This window comes from Corvus brachyrhynchos, unplaced genomic scaffold, assembly GCF_000691975.1.
Source record: "Corvus brachyrhynchos isolate BGI_N302 unplaced genomic scaffold, ASM69197v1 scaffold14, whole genome shotgun sequence".
Lineage (NCBI taxonomy): Eukaryota > Metazoa > Chordata > Aves > Passeriformes > Corvidae > Corvus > Corvus brachyrhynchos.
Genome location: NW_008239110.1, coordinates 18,252,472 through 18,273,799, shown reverse-complemented (window position 1 = coordinate 18,273,799; position 21,328 = coordinate 18,252,472). Strand labels below are relative to the sequence as shown.

At 38.2% G+C, this 21,328-nt stretch overlaps 1 protein-coding gene across 12 annotated transcripts in view; it reads right to left on the bottom strand.

Annotated features, from left to right (window-relative positions):
- EYA4 (EYA transcriptional coactivator and phosphatase 4) overlaps window positions 1-21,328 on the bottom strand; it is a 144,551-nt gene that overhangs the window by 23,866 nt on the left and 99,357 nt on the right. For 4 of the 12 annotated variants that reach the window (XM_017739762.1, XM_017739761.1, XM_017739766.1 and 1 more), the window contains 8 exons: window positions 18,778-18,870; window positions 12,980-13,046; window positions 10,988-11,130; window positions 10,699-10,842; window positions 9,756-9,835; window positions 9,212-9,374; window positions 3,349-3,485; window positions 1,968-2,051 (listed from right to left, as the gene is read on the bottom strand). In XM_017739762.1, the coding sequence (XP_017595251.1) occupies window positions 1,968-2,051; window positions 3,349-3,485; window positions 9,212-9,374; window positions 9,756-9,835; window positions 10,699-10,842; window positions 10,988-11,130; window positions 12,980-13,046; window positions 18,778-18,870 (911 nt within the window). Of the gene's footprint in view, window positions 1-1,967; window positions 2,052-3,348; window positions 3,486-9,193; window positions 9,375-9,755; window positions 9,836-10,698; window positions 10,843-10,987; window positions 11,131-12,979; window positions 13,047-18,777; window positions 18,871-21,328 lie in introns of all 12 variants that reach the window. The other 8 variants (XM_017739759.1, XM_017739764.1, XM_017739760.1 and 5 more) reach the window with 6 other exon arrangements.

Below are 21,328 nucleotides of genomic sequence, written 5' to 3'. Positions count from 1 at the left end.
CCTACTGGTGTGAATGCCGCCTATCAGTACCAAAAAAATAAAAACAAAAAAAAACCCCAAAAAAAACCTAACCAACCAACCAAACAAAACCCCCCCCAAAAACCCCAACCCCCCCCCAAACAAAACAAAACAAAAAAAGAACAAAAAAAGGATTTTACTTTCAGAATTCCACAACTCCGCATCTTTTGCACCATAGATATCCATGACATTAGTTTGCTGATGTTGATCTCAGCAGTATAACTACATTAATTTCACTAAACCTTGAGATACTTTTGGTTTATATAAGACTTTATCTGCTGTCAGTACTACTGTCTGTTAATATGCCATTACTAATATACCAAGAGGAATTAAATTTCTGTTGCTGTTTACAAGACATTTTTCAAAGTTATCCACAGATGTTTTGTGAGCTACAAATGAGCTCTGATTTTTAAAACTATGTGTTACAGTTGGTTTAGGAAACATCCTAAGGGCACAATCAAAAAAGGATGAAAGGAATGACTTTATCACTGTGACAATTCAGCAAGTCCTGTGGTTGTCTGTGGGCTCAAAGTGATGCAAAAGTTTGTGTGCAGTTAGGTTTCTCCCTTGTTTTGATAACTATTAGTTGGAAACGGTTCTGGCAAAGTCACTGTTGTTGCAATGTCTGAAAAACAGCAGAAGAGGATTTTTTGACAGAGAACTGAAATGTGCACAGATCTGGCACTGTGAAGCTGCAAAGCAAGGAAGGCTTTACAAGACATGAGTAACTATCCTTATCTTAGCATTCCAGAAATTCAGATTTGCACTTGGCCTGTGACTTTTCCCATTAACTTTCTTTATTAGTAGCCACAAAAGGTTGATCACATGGAAGACTGGCCGTTTCTGGTTATAATCCACAGGTTCTGGCTTCGGACATTTCTAACCCACTGGTAGGGGAGGGGGTTGTGAAAAGCATTTCTGTGATGTATTGTTTCTCGCATCCTTTTCTCAAGCATCTGATTCTGGCTGGAATAATGATGCTGAAAACATGCTAAACAAGCCCCTTATCTGACACAGTATGGACATGACTATGTTCTTAAAAAGAAATACCCTTGCATTAATTTCACTTGAATAGAACAAACAGCACAGAGAAAAGTATATATGTACATACTAACATCTCCCTTGTCCATTTTCCTCCTTCCACATATTTGCTTTGATTTTTTGTTTTATCCAGGCCTTAACTCTACCTCTCCCATCAGTCTGCTCCTGTTGTTACACACCAGACCCTTCTCACCTTGTCCAAGCAGCCATTCCCCAGACTCCCAATACCAGCATGGCAGGCTCCCAGAGTTCCTGCTCCTGCTCCTCCAGTCTGCCACTGCCTCTCTTTGCCTCCCTCACTCTTCTTCCTGCTCTCCCACTCATTGCTCTGTGACCTGAACTCCTTTTGGACTCACTGGAGGGGAGAGGATGCTTAAAACTACTTGGGAGAGGGTTTCACTCCCCAGCATTACTCAGCCCAGAGCCAGCCAAGGGAATCAAAAATTCAGTGAAAAAGGTGGGGAGTCAAAGAACAACATCTGCAGCTGGCATTGAAATAAGTCAGACTCTTACTCATCCTATTCATAAATTTCCCAGTAAATTCACCCACCAGCCCAGTTTCTTATTTCTTCCTTTACTCTTCCAGATACTGTCAGTTATTTCCATTTGTGCACTTCATCTATTATCTCCCTGCAATGTCTCTTCCAACTCACGTCAGGAACCTCATCCTTGTTCCTCTATAAATTCTCCTCTCATTTGCAGCATCTGCTTCAGCCCTGCCTCATCTACTGTGCTTAGGGTCTGTGTCTCATTTCTCTCCTTGACTTCTTCATATTAACCCTCTGAAAATGGGGTTTACTGTACACTTTAACTTCACCCAAGCCATAAAGAAAACAGAGGTGAAAAACTTGTACATAGTCAGGCCAGATAGCTGCGGTGAATTGACACAAAATTCACAGCTCACATACCTTGCCATACTTCTGTGCATACGATCCCGTAAGCAGCGAATGAAAAACTATGATTGTTTCATCCAAATCCCAAACAAATACACGCTGAAAACAGAATTGGGGAAAATATTATTGAACAAATAACATCACAGTCCCACCACCACACCACCCAGGGAGGTTAAAAGTAAACTGAGTCTTAAAAGGTTAGCCAAGTACTTATTAACTGAGCAGGTTTTTTCTGAAATCATCAATAAGAGTGTATCATGCACCGTAAAAAGTCAAAAGGCAGTAACTTTTTAACTCTTCAATGATTTCTTACTTGTTCTCTAAAAAGCTTTTCACAAAAGCTCTGTAACGCAGATTTCAGAAACATGATGGGGGTCAGACATAATTGTTAAGGATAAACTACTTTCAGATACTTCTCTGTGAGTCTTATTGATTCAAGATTCTTCTTTATTTCTACTGATTAACTAAAATCTAGAATTCAAATAATACTGTAGGATGAAACAGATTATTTTAATTCAGTTTCATACATTCGATTTCACTCATTTTCATTTTCACTGGTAAATAATAAATTGGACTGTTCAGTGACGGCAGAGCAGTGGGGCACGCCAGGGCTGCTGGCTCGCCGCGTTGCTCTGGTGGCAGCAGGGGACACACGGCACTGGCAGGCAGCACAGCACGTCCCTGGTGCCAGAGCTGGAGGGTCACACACACGCACAGGCACTCTGCGTCCTCCTCCTGCTCCTGCCACCGCAAGGCGCTGCACGGCTGACATGGGAGCGACACCACTATAACTACTGTGTTGCTAAGAGGTCACCTGTGCTTGAAATTGTCATCCCATAGGTCAGGCAGATGTATTTCTTCGCTAAGGGACTGATCTTGCACATGCTTAAGCACAGCCACAACTTCACAGAGGTAAGCTGCCTCATTTATATCCACTGATATAACATACAAGCACAAGCACAAATAGGTGCCTAAACATTCAAAAGGCTATGGCCAGAGGATCCTGCATATTTACACTGCATCCATAAATACATGCAATTAAGCTGAGCGATCTACTTGAGGTTTCCTATTCAAAAAACTACAAGAAAATGTGACAATTTTGAATACAGATTTGTGGTTCTATTGCATGAGAAACTGTCAGGCACATAATCTAAGAGCTAAAAAACACAAGACTGAATTTCTACCTTTCTGCCTAATTTTGTCATGCAGAACAGTAAAGTCTCATTGTACATCCATATTAAAACAGCTACTACTCTCTGTTACATTCAGTTAGTGACACTGAGTCCATGATGTCTTCTAAAGTGCTTTAAGCTATTTTCACAGCTGCAGCATTCAGAATTTACACTTCCTTAGAAGAAACCTCCACGTTGATGTTCATCAATTACCGCAGACATACCTCCAAGTCACTGTCCGGAGGGGGTGATGGATTGTTCTTCCGCCCTCTACCCCGAGACTTTGACCCAGAACTCCTACATGTTCTCTCATCAAGATCTTTGATTGGCGTGGAGGGGCTCTGCACTGTGTCAAACTCCCCTGTAAAGTCAATCATTCATGTCAAAATTAGTGCTGGATTTCTAAATAATTAACTTTTTTTTCTCAAAGTTCAACACATCTGTATGCAAACTCAATGGCAAGAGACATGTAAAAAACTTGTATAAAAAGAATGATAATGTGGCTTGTCTTATCTAGATGGAATCAGCAGATGCCATGTGCACTTTTGACTTTACCAATGAAACACTATAAACCTTACCAGAGTAAGTGAAAGATTCAAATGACACATATGCATGTGCATATACACAAAAACACACAAGCCCAGGCAAAATATCCATATCTCCAAGGAAGATATATTTTAGAGGTCATGCTAATGGTTTCTCAAAACATGAAGTGCTGTTTAATTAAAGTAGTTAATTTCCCATGTTTTCAGTTCAGCTAGACTTATTTCCAAGGCCTGCTTTACGTTTACCAGAACACACTTTGGCACTCGTCCATGCCCCAGAACAGCTAGGCAGCTTCCAGCTTCATCTCCTCCACCCATGCCACCTGCACTTTAGTAAAGTTCACTTTTTTTCTTCACCTTACCTCAGCCCATAAATTGCCAGAGGAAAGCCTTAATATTAAATGCAATATTCCAGTTAGTACCTAAAAGAGGATGAAGTTGTATTTACTGTGTTCTGATCATCTTTCTCCAAGTGTGAAGATTGTGGGCTGTCACAGAGATGTGCCAGAAGGGTCTTTGATCTGGTATGGCATAGCTGGTCTTAGCCACACTCCAGCCTATCCCTGACTTAGCCATTTAACTTGTTTTCCCTCTGGTCATATCAAAGGGCTTTAGAGGTGACCATAAACCAGTAGCTGTGTACTTCTGTGACTGAGAGAAGTAAGTATCTCCTGGGAGGATGGTGTGGAACTTCTCTTTACAAATTACTTTAATGCAACAGCTCAATATATGGAAAATATAACTTTCTTCACAACACAGTGCCCTTTCAAAACTTCTAGCAGCAAATGCAGTTTGGCTAGGTTCCCAAGTGCTAAATGACAAAAAACACTCCTTCATCATTTATCCTGTTAATAATGATTGGATTTTTCTCCACTAAAGGAGGAAAGGGTACAGCTTTGATCTGACATCTACTACAGATTTTGATTCAAGGGAGTCCTTGAGCTGCCTGTAATTGAGCATTTCTGGGCCACTGGTAATATTTGTTAAAAGTGCTCATGATGGCACATCTACAGAATAAATTAACATTTGGTACAAACGTTTCCCAAAAGTCATCTGTGATGCATCTGATTTTGAGCTGAAATCTGACTTTTTTTTCCATTTTTATTAAAAAGCATCACTGAGTGTCCAGCAGATGAAGGAGTTCGATTTTTCTGCTCTGTTCTGAATTTGCAAGACCACATCTGGAAAAATGCGTAGTTTTGGGTCCCCAAGTAGAAGGGAGATATTGTCAAACTGGAGTCAGTCCAGGTGAGGGTCACCATGACAGTTAAGGGGACTGAGCATGTAGTAAAAGAGGTTAAGTGACTTTTCATAGAGGTATGCAGAGAAAGGACAAGCCACACAGACAGAAATCCCTACAGAATGGAGAGAGAGTTCTTGTTGACTAATCATTTCTATTCCCAGCATGGTGTTGATCTCAGCAAGGTCACTGCAAGCAGTGAAGCAATCAATAAGGATCACATTATCTTAGCTCCTTCCTCATAAGAACAGGAAAATGTACTTTGGTAATGTGTAACTGTACAAGAAGCATCCAAATCAGAACCCTTGTGCAGCAAAAACGTACAATGGCTTTCAAAGAAGTTCTGAGTGGGCAAGAGTTCTGTACAAAAACACAGTCTCCTAGATTTTTCTGACTGAGTGGAAAAAAATGTCCCAAACCAAACCCCCAGAAACAAAAAGGCAAAAACTAAGTAAGTGAAGATGAATGCTTACATTCTTACCATAAAAGTCTTCTTATTTATAGCATTTCAACACATTAGAACAAAATCAAAACTCATTTCTGCAGTAATATACTAAAACATCTGCTCTCAATGACTGTGTTTATTCTAATCTACCAAAAATAAAATTAAAAAAAACAAAAACCTGTTCTAAATCTGCTCTGAAAGTACACAACAACTGAAGTAAATAACTCAGATTTTCATTTAGCATTAGCCATGACCTGGTGCTCCAGTCTTCTGCTTGGGTCAATGCTGTTCACAATTGCATAATTATCTATTAATCAGTACTGTAACTAATCACTGTTCCTTGTAAAATCTAGATATTTAAAGCCAACTTTATTTCATTACGTTAATCTCTAAATCAGAATGAGCAGCTGTCTCTTGCTTGAAAGCAAGGTATGCATCTATTTTAGAACTGCAGAAGTCAGTAGTGCTTGTTTTTTTAAACAACTGTAGGCCTAATTGCTTGATTTGCTTTTTACTAACAACAGTCTAAAGGAGAAACTACACTTTTCTTATCCTCTGTTTGCTTTAGAAATGAGGTGAATGCTGATTAAATGAAAATTTATTAAAAATTCAGCCCTGTAACGTAAAAGGATGTGAGAAATTCTAGTACCAAAGAGTATTGAAAACATTAACATCATGAAGAACTCCTACTGCAGCCCATATTAGACAGAAATTTTTATTACAATGTTTGAATTTTTTTAGCTTGTTCAATATTCAACACATGCCTAATAAATATACCTCATAGCCTTATCCCACCGGGACCATGAGCAGCACCAGTGATCCAAGAAAACAGTAGGAAAATGTTAAAACCAGAATATGGAATGACAGCTTTATCACAGATGTTCTTACACATACTCATACATTTGTCCAATATGAAAACTTTCACGCTGTGGAGACCTTGCTGCAGCTCCAGTTAGAGGACAGGGAATTACAGCACCATGTTACAAAGGGAATTACAGCACTCTGTTACAAATGGAGGTGGTCTTTCATATCCAGGACATTGTTTCCCACCTCTAGTTCAATGATGTGAACATCCTCTCCTCCTTGTTAAAACACAGTTCTACGACTTAAGCAGGAGAAAAGAGTTTATGCAGTCTGAATATAAACCTAATGCCATCTCCCAGAGAAGCTACAAAGGGTGACCTCTTTGTGGGTACCAAATTAAACTTTGCTGCATCCCAGTAACGGAATGGGAGCTAATATCCTATGGCAATTCACCTCCCCTAACCCTGGATATATGATAGCAAGGTGCCTTCACATGAAGTTTTATCCAGGCCCATATCCTCTGCTAGAGTTTTATTTGCCCTAAATTAAATGTACTCATGTATTCAACAAATACACTCAAGTGTACTTTTCTCCTGAGACCTCATCTCCCACTCCATCTGAGTTATCCCTATTTGAGATGAAGTGCCCTAGGAGATACCTTTTTGTCTCAGAAATACTCTGTGGTAACAAGTGCATTTTGAAAAATCTTAATATAAGGCAGGCACAATGCAAGCTCAGAAGAGAAGTCCCTGGTTTAAGGAACTGAGCATTACACAGATGTGGAATGGACGAATTTCTGAGCCCCTTCATAATTTCCTTATGGATTGACTTTTGTTACATATTCTTACCAGACAGAGAAGCCAGAAGACATCTTCAACATTACAAACCTGCTTTTTTTCCTGACTTCTAGTGTGTTATTGTTTGCCGTGAATAGCAGAAAGAGTAAAGTCTATTTCAGTTTTCATCTCATTTTTTTCATACAGTCAATAAATAAAACTGTAGCTGGTATTAGCTCTTGATGTGATGGGGCTTTATTATGAAAATGAGAAATCCTATATATATGAGGAGTACTAGAGGCTTTGATTAAATATTTGAATTAAGAGCTAGTGGAGATGGCAGAAGAATGAAGTGCCTTGTTGTGCTTAGTCTTAAGGTTTTGTTGGAGTAAGTCTTGTAAGAACTTGTTTGACAGCAAGTGAACACAGTGAGTGCTAAAGATCTGCAGTATGATCTATGATATCTGAAATTATCTCCAAGACACTGCCCCTCACCAGTGGAAATTTATTTTTACAGTGACACAGAAGGGCACAGGCATGTCACGTATTCACAAAGTGGGCGTTTCACTCTCAGCAGAGGGTCGCATGATCACTGCAACACTTCACAGAAATAAGGAGCAGATGAGGGCGGATTTGTTAAGTTCAGATGCACAACCTACTTAACAAGAGAACAAGTTCATATGCTTAAACAATCCACAACCAAGAAAAATCTTTACTGTTCCACAGATGTGAAGCCTTCAATACTTTCTCTACCTGTTCAAACTACTTAAGATTCCTTTTCTTTTGCCAGTTCTATTCAATACTAATGGTACTTGTAATACATGATACATTTACACAGCATTTCTAGGAAACACAGATACCTAGGGGAGAGACAACATGGAAACTGTCTGATTTTCTCAAATAAGAATATGAAGGAATAACAAAGCAGCAAGGAAAAGTACACAGGACATACACAGTTATCAAAACATAACTTGTAACTTGAGTACACTCCATACTCTTCTAAAAATTCTTTATGTATGATTCGTGTCTGTTATAGATATCCTCCACCTGATGAAATTTCACCTGATTTCACATTACCTGTAGGTTCTTCTTCCTAAATTTACATTCTGAGACTACTGAATAATGTTACACTTTTCATCAAAAATCAAAGGAATGTGTATCTCCCCATCGCCATTCCATATCATATCCATATCCATACCACATCATACCCCACCCCAAACACACACAACACAGCACACTGTTACACTTTAAAAATCAGCCTGAGGAAAACATTTATGTAGGAAAAATTTCAACCAATTTAATTAAAATTCCAGTGTTTTTTAGCAAATTTAAGCAGTTTATATTATGTATGAGTCCTTGCTTATACTTTTCTACACAGTTACTTTTCCTTTGTACAAATTCATTACAATAATACCTTAGTCTTTCTACTGTATTTTTCAGTAAGATGGTGCAGTTGTTAGGAAGATTTATGCAATAAGCTAATTTTGTGACTAAAGCATAAATTCCTCCCCTATTCAGAGCCTAATCCAAAAGCCAGTTTGTTAGTCTTTTAAGAAATGCTCACGGTCTGCGGGCAAGGCAGACACTGCCCATGCTGGCTGAGTGAAGCCAGTGCCCCTGAAAGAGACTGCTCTAAGGGTGCTAAAGAAAAGTGAAGAACTGCCACTACCCTCCAGAGGTGTCCTAGGAATACAAGTAACAGGCTGCTGTGCTGTGGTGGCTGTGCACAAGAGGGCAGGGCTGGGCAGGCAAAGGGAGCCTCCTCATGTCTCTTAATAATGCTCTTGCAAATTCGACTACTTCAACACAATTTTTTTTTTTTGGTGCTAATAACCAATTTGTCTATTCTTGGTTACTTAAATTAGTGAATTAGCAAGCATGGCTTGTACATATTGGAATAAAGCCCATGTGCTCTTGCTAGCATGGCTGGGGTATAATGAAATGAAAAATGCTATTTTGTTTTAAATTCCTTACAGCAATACTTCAGAATTCGTAGGTGGAAACAGGAATGCTCCACTGCCAGTGATACTGACAACCATCTCAGTCTGCAAAAAGCTTTATTTAATTAGCAAACAAACTGGACAGGTTTCCTAACTAAACAGTAAAAAAGCTTATTTTGGGTGGTTTACATGATAAAATTTTCTGAAAGGCATGAGATTAAAATATCAATATTCAAACAAGCCATTCAATCAATGCAAGTTGGATATGGAAATCCTGTCTTTATACAAGTAGAGAATAAAATACAAAAATTGTTTTCACCTGAATGTAGATCTGTACCTGGTTGACTAGTCAAGCCAGGGAGAGAGTCCTGTAACTGGTAGGTTGATGATGATGAAGTGCCATCAGCCGTGTTGTTTGAGGTCATATATGCACCATATGTTGATGCTGAGTAATACTGTGCATACTGATTTTGGCCAAAAGCTGTGTATGATGGATAATCCTGAAACAGCAGATGCAGCAGAGCACTCAATTAAACACAGTAATGAGTGAATTTTTTCCCATTAAATATTTCTACGTATACAATCATACAATTTTTACCAGTGTTTTGAAGTCTTGGTTTAGCTTTTTTTTACTTTAATAATACTCAGTATTTTTTATTTTAAAGATATTTACTAAAGACTACAGGGAAGCTGCTGAATTATTTAAGTGCTAAAATATGTAACTAGGGTTCCAGTAGGATTTTGATCATTTTCCACAGAAAATAGCATTGAACCACAGTGAGTCTCATTCAACATAACAGATCTAAATTAAAAAAACATGCTATCACTGGAGCTATAGAAGTCCTTTTGTAACTGGCAAATAGAAATGGTAATATTCATACCTGTTGTGAACTACTGAAGTTTGTAGAATTTGAAACAGAATTGTTTGAATAAATAGTGGATGATGGTGTAAAACTAGAACCTAAAATTAAAAAATACAATTAACTGTGAGAACTTGTTTGTGAATCAAAATAAAATTCTAATTAGAATATTCCATTTTAAGATCAGACAAATCAGAAAAAAACCCCAACTTTTATTTTCTGTTAGAAGTATGAAATAGTGTAATGAAACTTTGAAAGAAATGAAATGCTACTTCCATGCATACAGGCATACATTCCTCTTCACACCATGCAAGGAAGAGATCAGCAGTAAGTCATCTCACCAATTTAGATAACATTTTTCAGTCTATTGCAGTCTCACCCCTCCTCAAGTACTGTTTTTCTCTTTTGCCTTCATTTCTAACACTTTAGTGTTACATTTGAGAAACAAAAACCTTTTCAAAAGACTGCATCTGTGTGTTTTCAATCAATCTGTAATGAGGCATGTCCTTGTTTGCAACATAAATCGGATGATTCATATTGCAGTTTGTAATATGCAGAAGATTAAACATTGTATAAGAAGCCTAAAAATTATCCAAATACAACAGGTTATGGATGACCAGAGGGTAATAAATGAATTATTAACAAATGGTAAATGAAAGAATAAATATCAATTAAGGAGAAGTTCTAAAAAATTATGTTGATCCAAAGAGAAAGAAGTATCAAATTATGTCATACTCAGAAACATGAAAACAAGGAAAAGAGACTTGTATATGTTAGTAAATACAATGAATGCTTCCAGTCCTGCCATGTGATTTCACTCCACTACAAAATCCAAAGGAAGGTGCAAATAGGGACTGCATTCCATGACCAGATCTAAAATAACAGATGATCAAGATGAATACACATAAGCTTATCAGTACTGGAAAGAAATACTTAGCTTTGAATTTTAGAGGTGGCTACTCACCTGGCATCTGGTAAGAGTAGGGTGTTTGGCCTGGCTGTGGGGTGGAAAACCCTGGGCTGTAACTGAGGCACCCGCTCTGCAGGGGAGATTGGGTCTGTGAGAGCCCACTTTCCGTCTTGATGCCTGGCAACATTACACCCAAATCTGTATAAGAAATTAATTTTCAACTGATTCTTTAAAATATTTTGTTACAGTTGGGAAAACAAAAGAGAAAGCAAAAAAAAAAAAAACATTCCAGTCAGCATTGCTTTTAGTTCTACATAAAGTGAAGTAATAAGTGGTCAAATACCGTAAGTGGGTAAGCTGTAGGGCTGTCCTGTCTGTGAGTAGGCTGTATAGACCGCTGGTTGCTGCATTCCTGAATACTGGGTTTGTCCGGCATAGGCAGACATTGTTTGAGCTGCTGGTGTAGAAAGAATGTGTGGATAGGGCCTAAATATCAGGAAAAATAGCATTACTGTGGCAACAAATACTTTGTATGTTGATTCAAGCAATAAAGTAAAGAAAAAGGTTTAAAGATGTCCAAAGGCAGTTCATTATTCTGCCAACTGCTCCTCTTCTGGGATTTGTTCCATCCCCCACTGAAATAAGCTGAAAAACACTCTGTCCCACATTCCCCAAGGCACAGTGAATATCTTATGCTGTCCCACAATTATTTAATTCTTAATCTACTGTGTCCACTTTTAGGTGGGCTGTGCCACTGCTGCGTGTCTCTATATGAGCTCTTTCAGCTGAGATCAGCCATTAGAAAAGCCTCCATGCTTTTTTAATCCAGTGGAGGGAAACTTGGATTACAAGGATAAAGGAAACACAGAGGTGAATGTTGAAGCTAGTACATTATGTCATCTGTATAGGTTCTGCTTCAACAGACATGCAGCCTCTAGCTTCAATGGGAGATGGATCCTACCCATTGAGAGCAGCACAAAAAATACAACAGTACTTTGGTAACCAGATGGGCTTTAAATGTTCGGAAAATATGGGCTAGGGAAATAGAATGGAAATAAAAATGGTCCTTTATTTATGAATACTGAGGTTTTATAGAGAGATTGAATAAAATCAAATTTAAAATTTTTGCCCTCCAGAGTTGCAAAAATATACAAAGAAACATTTTTCTTGGATTGTTTTGTAAGTCAAATAAGACTTTATGGACCAAGAGTTGAATAAACACATTCTGCAGAATTACGCTAAATGAAACCTGGCCATTAAAAGCCATGACTAAATTTCAGGTTCTATTTTTTTTTTAATTTTTTTTCTTTCTAATTAATTCAGTACAGTTGGCAGCATTTACTATCAGAAAAGGATTATTCATTAATTTAGATGCCAAAAAATTGTAAGTGTAGATTAAAAATTCTATTAAACCTTGTAATGTATTTGGCCAAAAGTATCTAATTTTGTTTGCCAAAACCTGGTTTAAGTGGAAAGAGAGCTCTTACTTCAAGCGCCTACTTTCTGTATTAATAAATTTTGGCTACCATTATATGAATGCAAATTTGCTAAAAAAACTTGAAAGAGCGTAATTGGCTCTTGAATCTTTAGATTTAATATTTTCTCTGTACCAAAGTCACACCAATAGCTGTATCAAATACACAGAAACAAGCAGGTGGCATACTGGAATCAAGAACTCTTGTGCACAACACTGATCATAGGACAAACAAATTGATAGGCTGCCAACTGCAGCAGTTTCATACAACACCTTTGGTGTTCCTTCCTAAAGTTCCCACTCCTGTATTCATGTGATTGCCCAAGAGTCAGTCCCCACCCCTGCCTCCCCCCCCCAAAAAAAAAAAGAAATGTGAAGAAGTTTTCTATTCCTAACAAAAACCGATGGCTTAAAAATAATAAGATTAAAAGCTAATCCAATTTATTTGATTTTTAAACCTTATGATATTGGAGAGGGACAAGGAAAGGGTGGTTCACGATTGTGGAATGTTTGGAAGCGTTTGGCAATGCTGGCTGTGGAAGGGTCAGGGGCAGGGTTACCCCCCAGTATGCAACTTGTGCATGCAATTGTGATTTCTATATATAAACTGACTTCTTCGAAATATATCTGTATGTATTCCCCGCATATGCTGTTAACATTCTGATGTCTGAGAACACAATAGTCTGACTATTTTACTTCCGTTGTGTGCTGATATTCAAGGGTATTTCTTGTGCAGCAATACTGCACAAAGCAGGATCTTACTCTGCAGACACATGATGAAAAAAAGTTGGAGAGAGAGTCAGTACCAGAGTCAGTACTGCGGCTTAAGAATTTTAGAAAAGAAGAGGTGCAGACACTAACTTGGAGGGATATATCTGTGGAGAGTACTGGTGCGCTGATCTGGGACTGTAGCCACTACTTGTTATTACTGCAAAACAGAAAACAAGAGTACAGCAGTTAGAAACACCATGAGACCTACACAGCCAAACAGTGTGAACTATTGCAGCAACACTAACAGAGAAGCCTATTGAAATGGACAGCTTTTCAAGGAAGCAGATGTCACCTGAACTGCAACATCTTAATACAAAAATTTAAAATTTTAAAAACTCCCAAATCATTCATGGTTGTGCAGAACTCTTTAGTTAGCATGGGTGTGTCATGCTTTCTCAACATGACTAACACATTTTTGAGTATACTGTAGAGGCATGTGTTTCATGCATCAGCTGTGATCCACACACTGTCAATCTTTCAAATTTGCAAGTTGTATTAAAAGGGGTAGTTAAAAAGAATCTTGTGATTTAACATACGGTATTTCATGGAATTGAAATAACATACACTTACCTTTATAGTCTCACATTAACAAGTTCAATTTTAATACTGGATAGCAAAAACATGTTTTATATGGTTGTGACTAATTTTAGTTAGCTTAGGTGATGGAAGATACTGGATTGAGCACTAGAAAGCAACTACCATTCTTTATAAACAGGCCAATTAGCACATATCCCCTAACAACAGCATTTTTATTTTAAAGGATGCATAAACAGTCCTGTTCAGTAGCCATCCAAATTGTGTATATCTATACTATTCTCAGCTGCATTCTTCCAAGAAAGCTAACAGAACAATAGTCATAACCCATTAAAATTTCATCTAGAAGCAGTGCTCACACTGGATTAATTCCAAGTGTTTGGAAGTTTCCCTTTCCTTTAGCCATCTGTCTTGACTAAGACAGATGTATTCCAAATATATGTACTCTAAAGTGTTGAACCAATCCCTTCAGAGCAAATCCATACTGGGCAAACATACAGAGTGTCTTTATTAGGCCATCTGCTGTTCATTCACTTTTCAAAAGATTAAAGTAGTACACAATGAAGCACTGGAATTTCTTTAGTCTAATCAATCATAGTTGTACTTCAAAGTGTACCCTCTTCCTGAGTTATTCGTAATGGTAGTAGAAATGAACATTCAGGATTTTATAAGTGACAAATAGGTTTAGGTTCCTAACTATTTTATGAAACATGATATATTTCTACATCCAGCCCTAATTAATGTCTCTCAGATCTATTGCTTTGAACATATGCAGAACTTCATATTTTTAAAGCTAGTTTAAATGCATTTAGAATGTGTAGGACTTAAAAGGAAAATACAGTAGAGGAAAAACAATTAACTTCTTTTTAAAATGTGCAGTTAAGTATGGCTTGAAAGTAAAGAAGAATTGGATAACAACTTTTAAAACATGTGCCATTAGATTTAATAAAAGAGTTGCTGTTTGAAAAGATATTGAGGGTTTGCCTATGATGGAAATCTGCTAAATTTCATTTTGTGTGGATATTGTTTTTGAGGGTTTTTTTGAGAATGCCTTTCTGTGGTTTAAGCTCAACCCACAGAGCAATCTGGTATGTGTGCAGGCAGCTATTCCCAGAGTCAGACAAACCTATAGCTGTTTCTATCAGCATAACTGGTCCATAGAACTCTAAAGAATGCTCTTGGTTATTTAAGGCTCGGTGAGTAATTAGTCTTCCCTGTTGTAGCTCTGTGACCTTTCTAAAGACAAGCAATAGCAGCAGAGTGACCTTGGTGGTTCTCAGGGAAAGGAACTTTTGTCATCCATTATCGGCTTATTGGATCATTTTTGCCATACTGCTTCACTTTTTGTCTGATCATTTGCTGGATGAGAGCTCACTTAATTAATCAGTTTGATTAAAGCACGTTTACCATGCCACCCCACCCACGTTTACCTTATGCCACCCCACTACAAAAAAACTAATTCCTATTCATTTAAATTACTTTAAATTATCAAAATTCATTTTAAATCAAAATAAATTATCAAAACCTAATAATTTTCAGCAAAAACTCTCCTGACTGCTTTATTATTCTTTCCGCATATACCTTATTTTTAAAATTCAGACAAGAAAATACAATGTTTTTGGAATGTGTCTGGTTTTAAATTTCCTTGCTTTTTTCCCCAATTTTCCCTGATGATACTATCAGTTGTAAGGAAGAGAAAGAGGAAAGACTAAAAAATCTGTTCTTTTCACTGTTTCTCTGTAGCTTGTCCCTGCAATTTGTGCACTACATTGCAGACTGTGAGATGTTTGAGAAACACAGGGTGTAAGGCCTACCATAAGAGTATGACCACACCTGTATCTCATAGATGAGACTGCTCATTCTAGGGGTTATAGAGCTTTAACAGCTTTGGCTGCTGGATAGCCTCCTAACTTCTCCCTTCTCTGAGGACTGTTGGCAGTGAGGGAGATGGTGGAGACAGGTTGCTATGGGTTTTATAACTGCAGCACTTTATATACCCATTTCAATGAATGGGGCTAAATGCTCTTTTGTGTTGCTTAAGTTAAAAAAAATCAGATTTGTTTATTCTCCAAAAAACTCAAATATTCCTAAGGCTTCTCTACTTAAATTTACCAGAGGAATGCCCTTCAGGGCAGGTATAAGACCCTTGATCTCTTCAGTCCCCATTAACATTGTTTCAGAGAAGGGACAAGCCGACAGCGAGCTCTTACCAGTTACTCTCCTAGTTCAACTGGCCAAGGTGGTTGTGGAGGGTTTAAATGACCATTAACTGTTTTAATAGCATGTGTTGGGTTCAGTATACTAATATGGGCTGGAGTTTTGTAATTTTTCATTACACATCTGGAAAATTCTGTGCAAAAAGGTTAGGTTAAAAGGACCTCATTTAAGTAACATCAAAATCTCTATGCACAAGGGAACCAAATGTAGGTTAAGCAGCAGTGACATTCCCTAACTTCACCTTTATAGCCTTCAGAAATTGTTTTCTTTATCTATAAACTGTATTCTATATCCTGTGTGTAATAAATACTAAGTAAAAACAATGAGAACATGAAATACCTCTCGCACTACTCCATTCAAATGATAAAATAGTTCTCAAATTAATCCACTATTGTAAGCAATATATACACAGTATTACAGCACATCAGCTGCAACAAATTCACAGTGGATAAAAATCTCAGTTCAGGGCTGCGCACCTCTTCCAATCCTGTGAATGCCCACCCCAGTGGGAGTGCGCTGCAGAATCACAGAGCTGCAAACTGAGTACACCGATACTAATTACCAACTATTCTTCTTTAAAGAAAAAGGAGGAGGAAGGGGGTGCAAATGTGACTCCTCACCCGGCTAACCCATGCCCAGAGGCACAGGGTCTCCCAGGGGCAGCTCTGCAGCACAGGGGAACTGGAGCCCTGAGCATGAGCTACAACACATGGGCTGCAGCCCTGAACAGGATCCTGCCTGATCGCAGCAGCCAGGGAACTGCCACTCTAAATTCAAGAGATATACGTGCTTTATCTTTTCAGCTTTTCAATCAACAGTTCACAGAATCACAGTTTTCTGTGAAGTCTAATCTGTCTCTCCTGCCCTATATCTCACACAATCTGTTTGACCATCACTTACAGATGGTCATTAGGGACAAAGATGACTACTTTACACCCCACAGGGCTTGTTGAGCCTTCTGCTCAGCTCCAGGACAGGTCATGTGTTTTGACTGCCCTTAGAGCATGGAAATCAATTTTAATGGGTAGAGTGTTTGAAGGAGAGGATTTCTGCATTGCAGTCTCTCAAATGTCTCTCAGCACCAGGAATTATCTTTTCATCCATGTCTCATTTCATAAAATAAAGGGAAGTGCTGGCATCATGACGTTGTCCTAGTTGGGAGTAACACACATATGTACCTCATTTTCAGGAAAACACAGACTGTTCAGTGTTGGGCTTTGTTATGCATTTTTTCAGTTGCAGGTGGCTCATTTGAAATGACATCTGTCTACTGCTGAGCATTTACTGTCTTTGGCAATCCACTAAACTTCCCAGCTAACCAATTAGGTTAAAAATCTCAGAGAAGTCCCACTTTTGTTGAGTTTTTACTGCGCTTTAGTACTTCTCCCACAAAACTAGACTTAACCAAATTGCCTGATTTGGGAGTACGAGTAAAAGGCAAACGTGGAAGTAATGTATTCAATCTTTAAGAAAGGCTGAGTGCGTTATCAGGGCAGCTCTGCGTCTCGCTCTGGTGATGAAGACTGCACATCACCCAGACAGGCAGACTATTGATTTCCCGCTGAGAATGACTGTACTCATTTAATGCTTGAGTTTCTGCACTAAACTGAGAATCAGGTTCATATTTCTTTTGAGCATGCAGGTGGCTAACAGGCAAAAAAGGATTATGCAAGGCTCAAATTCCTGCTTTTTCTTTCTTTTTTTTTTTTTTTGAGGCACCAACTTTCCAAATATCCAAAGTGTAAAGATCTCAAGACTTCTTTTGAAGTCAGTGGAAGCTGACGGGTGAGTGGCACCTGGGGAAATCAAGCTGTTACTTATTTATCTAAACCTGAGCTGAAGGCTGCAGTTCCCAGCGCTCCAATGTTGCCTCAGCCATAGAGTACAACTCAGTTGCCTTAAATACATTGCAGAAGTGGATAAAATTTGACCAAAAATCAAAAAAATAATATATAGATTTGGATATTTTATGATTTGTAACCGTTACTAATAAAATTTTAGCATTGAGTAAAAACAGAGTGAAAAAGAAAAGCTAAATTTTAGCCCAGACTATTTAACTTTTTATGGAATTTTTTAGCCTTTAAGTTGATGGGGTTCCTTTCAGTATAATTATAATGAGGACAATGTTTTCATTTTTTCTAATCAGAAATAGCAAATGCTTGCTTTAAATCTCACAAAATACCTTTCCTTCAGGCATTAAATTAGTTATAAATACTCTTCTGAATAATCGGCTCTTGGGTTTAACTGATGGCTAAAAGACAATTGCAAAAAACATATACCTGATTAAAAAAAAAAATTGCACAGAAACATTGTGATTTCCAAAATATTTTAAATAGGGCTTGACTACCTAAGTCTACCAAAGTAGTAGGAGCATTGGTGTGGAGTGGTGATTCATGGCTTTGGTGACATTTCTGTCAGGTCGTTACTGAACTGATATTTCCAGATCCAAAACTTATTCTCCCTCCTCTCCTTGTTAATATTATTATTATTAGCAGGATTCAACTTAATGATTAGAAGGCAGATTATCTGTGTTTTTCCACAGTTCATCACATTTCAATAATTTATAGGGATCTACTTAAACCACTGTTTGTTTGAATTTTTTAAGAAATAATTGAAGCCTACAATTATTTAAAGTAAAACTACTTTCTTGGAAAGAAAGTAGCTCATCGCAGTGGAAAGAAAGTAACGTGGCAATCTGGTCAGTGTTTAACACACTGATCACAGGAGCAAAAGGATTAGCACTGAGGTATAACCCTTAAGATCTAAAACTGTTCAAATTAGAATTGCTGTTAGAAATAAAATCCCCTTATTTTTTCTGATATCATATGAGACTAACACTGAGAAAAAGATCTACAGTACCATAATAACAGTATTATTTTGAGACTTTTGCATACAGCAGTGGTCTTAGTCATCATTAAATCTTCTTTAAGATCACACCTCATGTAAATTGCTGAGTTGCATTTACAAAAATGAAAAAGCTATTATTATTTCTATTATTATTATTATTAGGTATAAAATACTATAATATTTTATAGTAGCTTTTTAAAGATGGCTTCCATGCAAATATTCATTAGTGAAGGTTATTAAAAGTTGCACTAATGTGAATCTAACAAAATGTCATCTTATTATGGCTTTACCTGACCCAGTAAAAGTGTCAAGCGATCCATCTCCAGTTGTTGTTGTTGTTTCACTGTTGTTCATGGGTTCTGTTTTGACTGCAAGAAGAGACACTACATAGAAGAATAAGTAGATATGAGATTTTACTTCTAGATTTGTACTGGAGTCCTCATGCCAGCCTCACTAGTGGTAGTCCAGCTCGAACAAGCACACGTGCAACAGCTTCAACCTTCACTCTAGCACCATACTGAGACAATCGGCAGGAATCTGACAGGAATGCGCATTTATCTGCACATCTGTGCATTCACCTAGCTATTGGTTTTAGCAACTGGACGATCTTCTGGGGAGATTTCAACTTAAATCTAATGGATTCTAGCAATTCCCTAAGAGTAGCACAGAGGAAGGAAATGCTAGCTGTCAAGGGATGTAGCACATAACAAAAATACTTTTTCCTGACAAGTAAAACAATTATAATATGGTTTCATGCTCATACAGAACCAAATTACTTTCACAGTGCCAGCATGTTGCCTTTCCCTTTCCCCTTTTACAGAGTCTGTGGGGGCCTTTTTGAGCTAGGTCATAGCAAGCAATTTTCCATAAATGAAGAGAGAAGTTTGAAAGAAAAAAAAGCCAAAGAACTAGAGTAGGTCAGAAATAACAGCCATGACAAATCAGCTTCTTACTCAGAGGTTACAAAACAGTTTGATCTACTCCGAACTCATATTATTTCTTAGGGATTATCATGCAGTCTTACCGTCCAAGCTGTAGCTGAAAGCACAAAAAGCACCACAGAGGCAATAAATATTTTATAGTTTAATTTGTTACCTGGACAGAACATTTGGCATGGGCTTTTGTAATGGAATTTGGGAACCACCCGTCCAATTGATGTGGTCAGAAACAGCAGTAGAGAATACCCTGCAGCTCCTATTAGCTGTCTGACTGGCAAATGTGGAAGCCTCAATATATCAACACAATTTCTTCATGAAGGTCAGTAAAGGCTGGGCATGGACATTCATCACATGCTTATGGATATCACAGGAGTGGTCAGTGTCCATGGGCACAGAGTGAATAGGCAATGAGGACCTGCACACGCAGCTACCACAGTTGCATGCCAGGTATCCAAATTCCGAGGGCACAGCCTGGGATTTGTGAAGAAGCCTTTGCTGTGACAGCCAGCCTGGCAGAGCCCCCCAGCAGGTCTAACATATGCCAAGGAAAAGTGTTCTCTGCCAGCTGGTTACTTGATGCCTCTGAGGGGCATCAGCTAAGCTGACCAAAGCTCTCATCTGTCAACATCACTGCATCCACGTTTGACTTCACTGGCAGCAGTATGGGAAAGGGGGGAATTTCATGTTCTGAGCTGGCAAGGTATCTAAAAACTGTGGCTCAGATTCAAGTCACCTAAATCAAACATATAAAAGGTGCCTACTAATCTCCCTTTATGTTTATCTGAGACAGAGAGGTACTTCCAAAGGTCGATTCAGTCCGAGTACGGCCTGAGCTGCCCTCAAGTTCACCGTCCCTCATACAGTCTGCAGAGGAAAAGGCAGTGCATGAGCTAAATAAAGCTCATGGGGAAAATGTCCAGAACAACACCTACAGACGCATTCTGCTATTCATCCCTGTGTCTGTGAGCGCAGTGAGCTGTTCATTGGGAATTGCACAGCTACCAGTAAAGCTGCCTCTGATGAGCCCCGTGTGAGTTACCTCTCCTACAAAATCACATCCCATGTATCTTTCCGGTCACACTGCCTAATGTGTGCCTTCCTTACTTCAGGAAGCCACATGGGATGCTGCTGATATCTACAACTGTACAAGTGACCTGTGCTGAATTCAGAGGGACACCTGTTTAGATCAAGCAGGAGAAATTGGGATGCATTGGCCTCTGTGACTTGTAGAGTTCCCTGCAGCATTACCAGTGCACCAGTGCCAACCAAACCAAGTAGCACCTTCTGGTTTCAGTTATACAGTTGTATCTTTCCATTTACTGGCTGAGATTAAAAAATTTTTGAATGTGTGTCTTTTGAATGTAAACTTCTTTTCATCATTGTTTCTCTTTCATAAAACTACCATGCCAAATAGTCTCCCTGTAAGCAGCAGGATATTAATTCAGTATGGAATCGTTAAGAAAGAATTTTAGCCACATTTTTTCAAGCTTTTGTGCACTCCTTCTCATTTTGCTAGCTATTATATTTCCATAAAAAAAGAAAAAAAAAGCTGTGACAAAAATTACCCAAAATGAAAAAAAGTAATTCGTAAGAGTAATCAGTCATTGCCATTTCTATAATTATTTGAGAAGGATGTGATTTTATTTTCATCAGATCAATAGAACACATATCAAGAACAAGTTCAAGGGTCGTTTGTCACAAAATGATGGCCTTCACTAAACCTCTCAGTCATGAGGAACATATAAAGTATCTAAATTAATTTATTTGCTGATTACTACATATGGATGCCTCTATGCACTCCTGCAAAGTCTGGGCTTCTACCTACATGAAAAAAAGTATTTTTTTATCTCTTTCTGTTCAAGAAAGTATTTCACTATTGTCCATAGCAAGATACAAATATTCA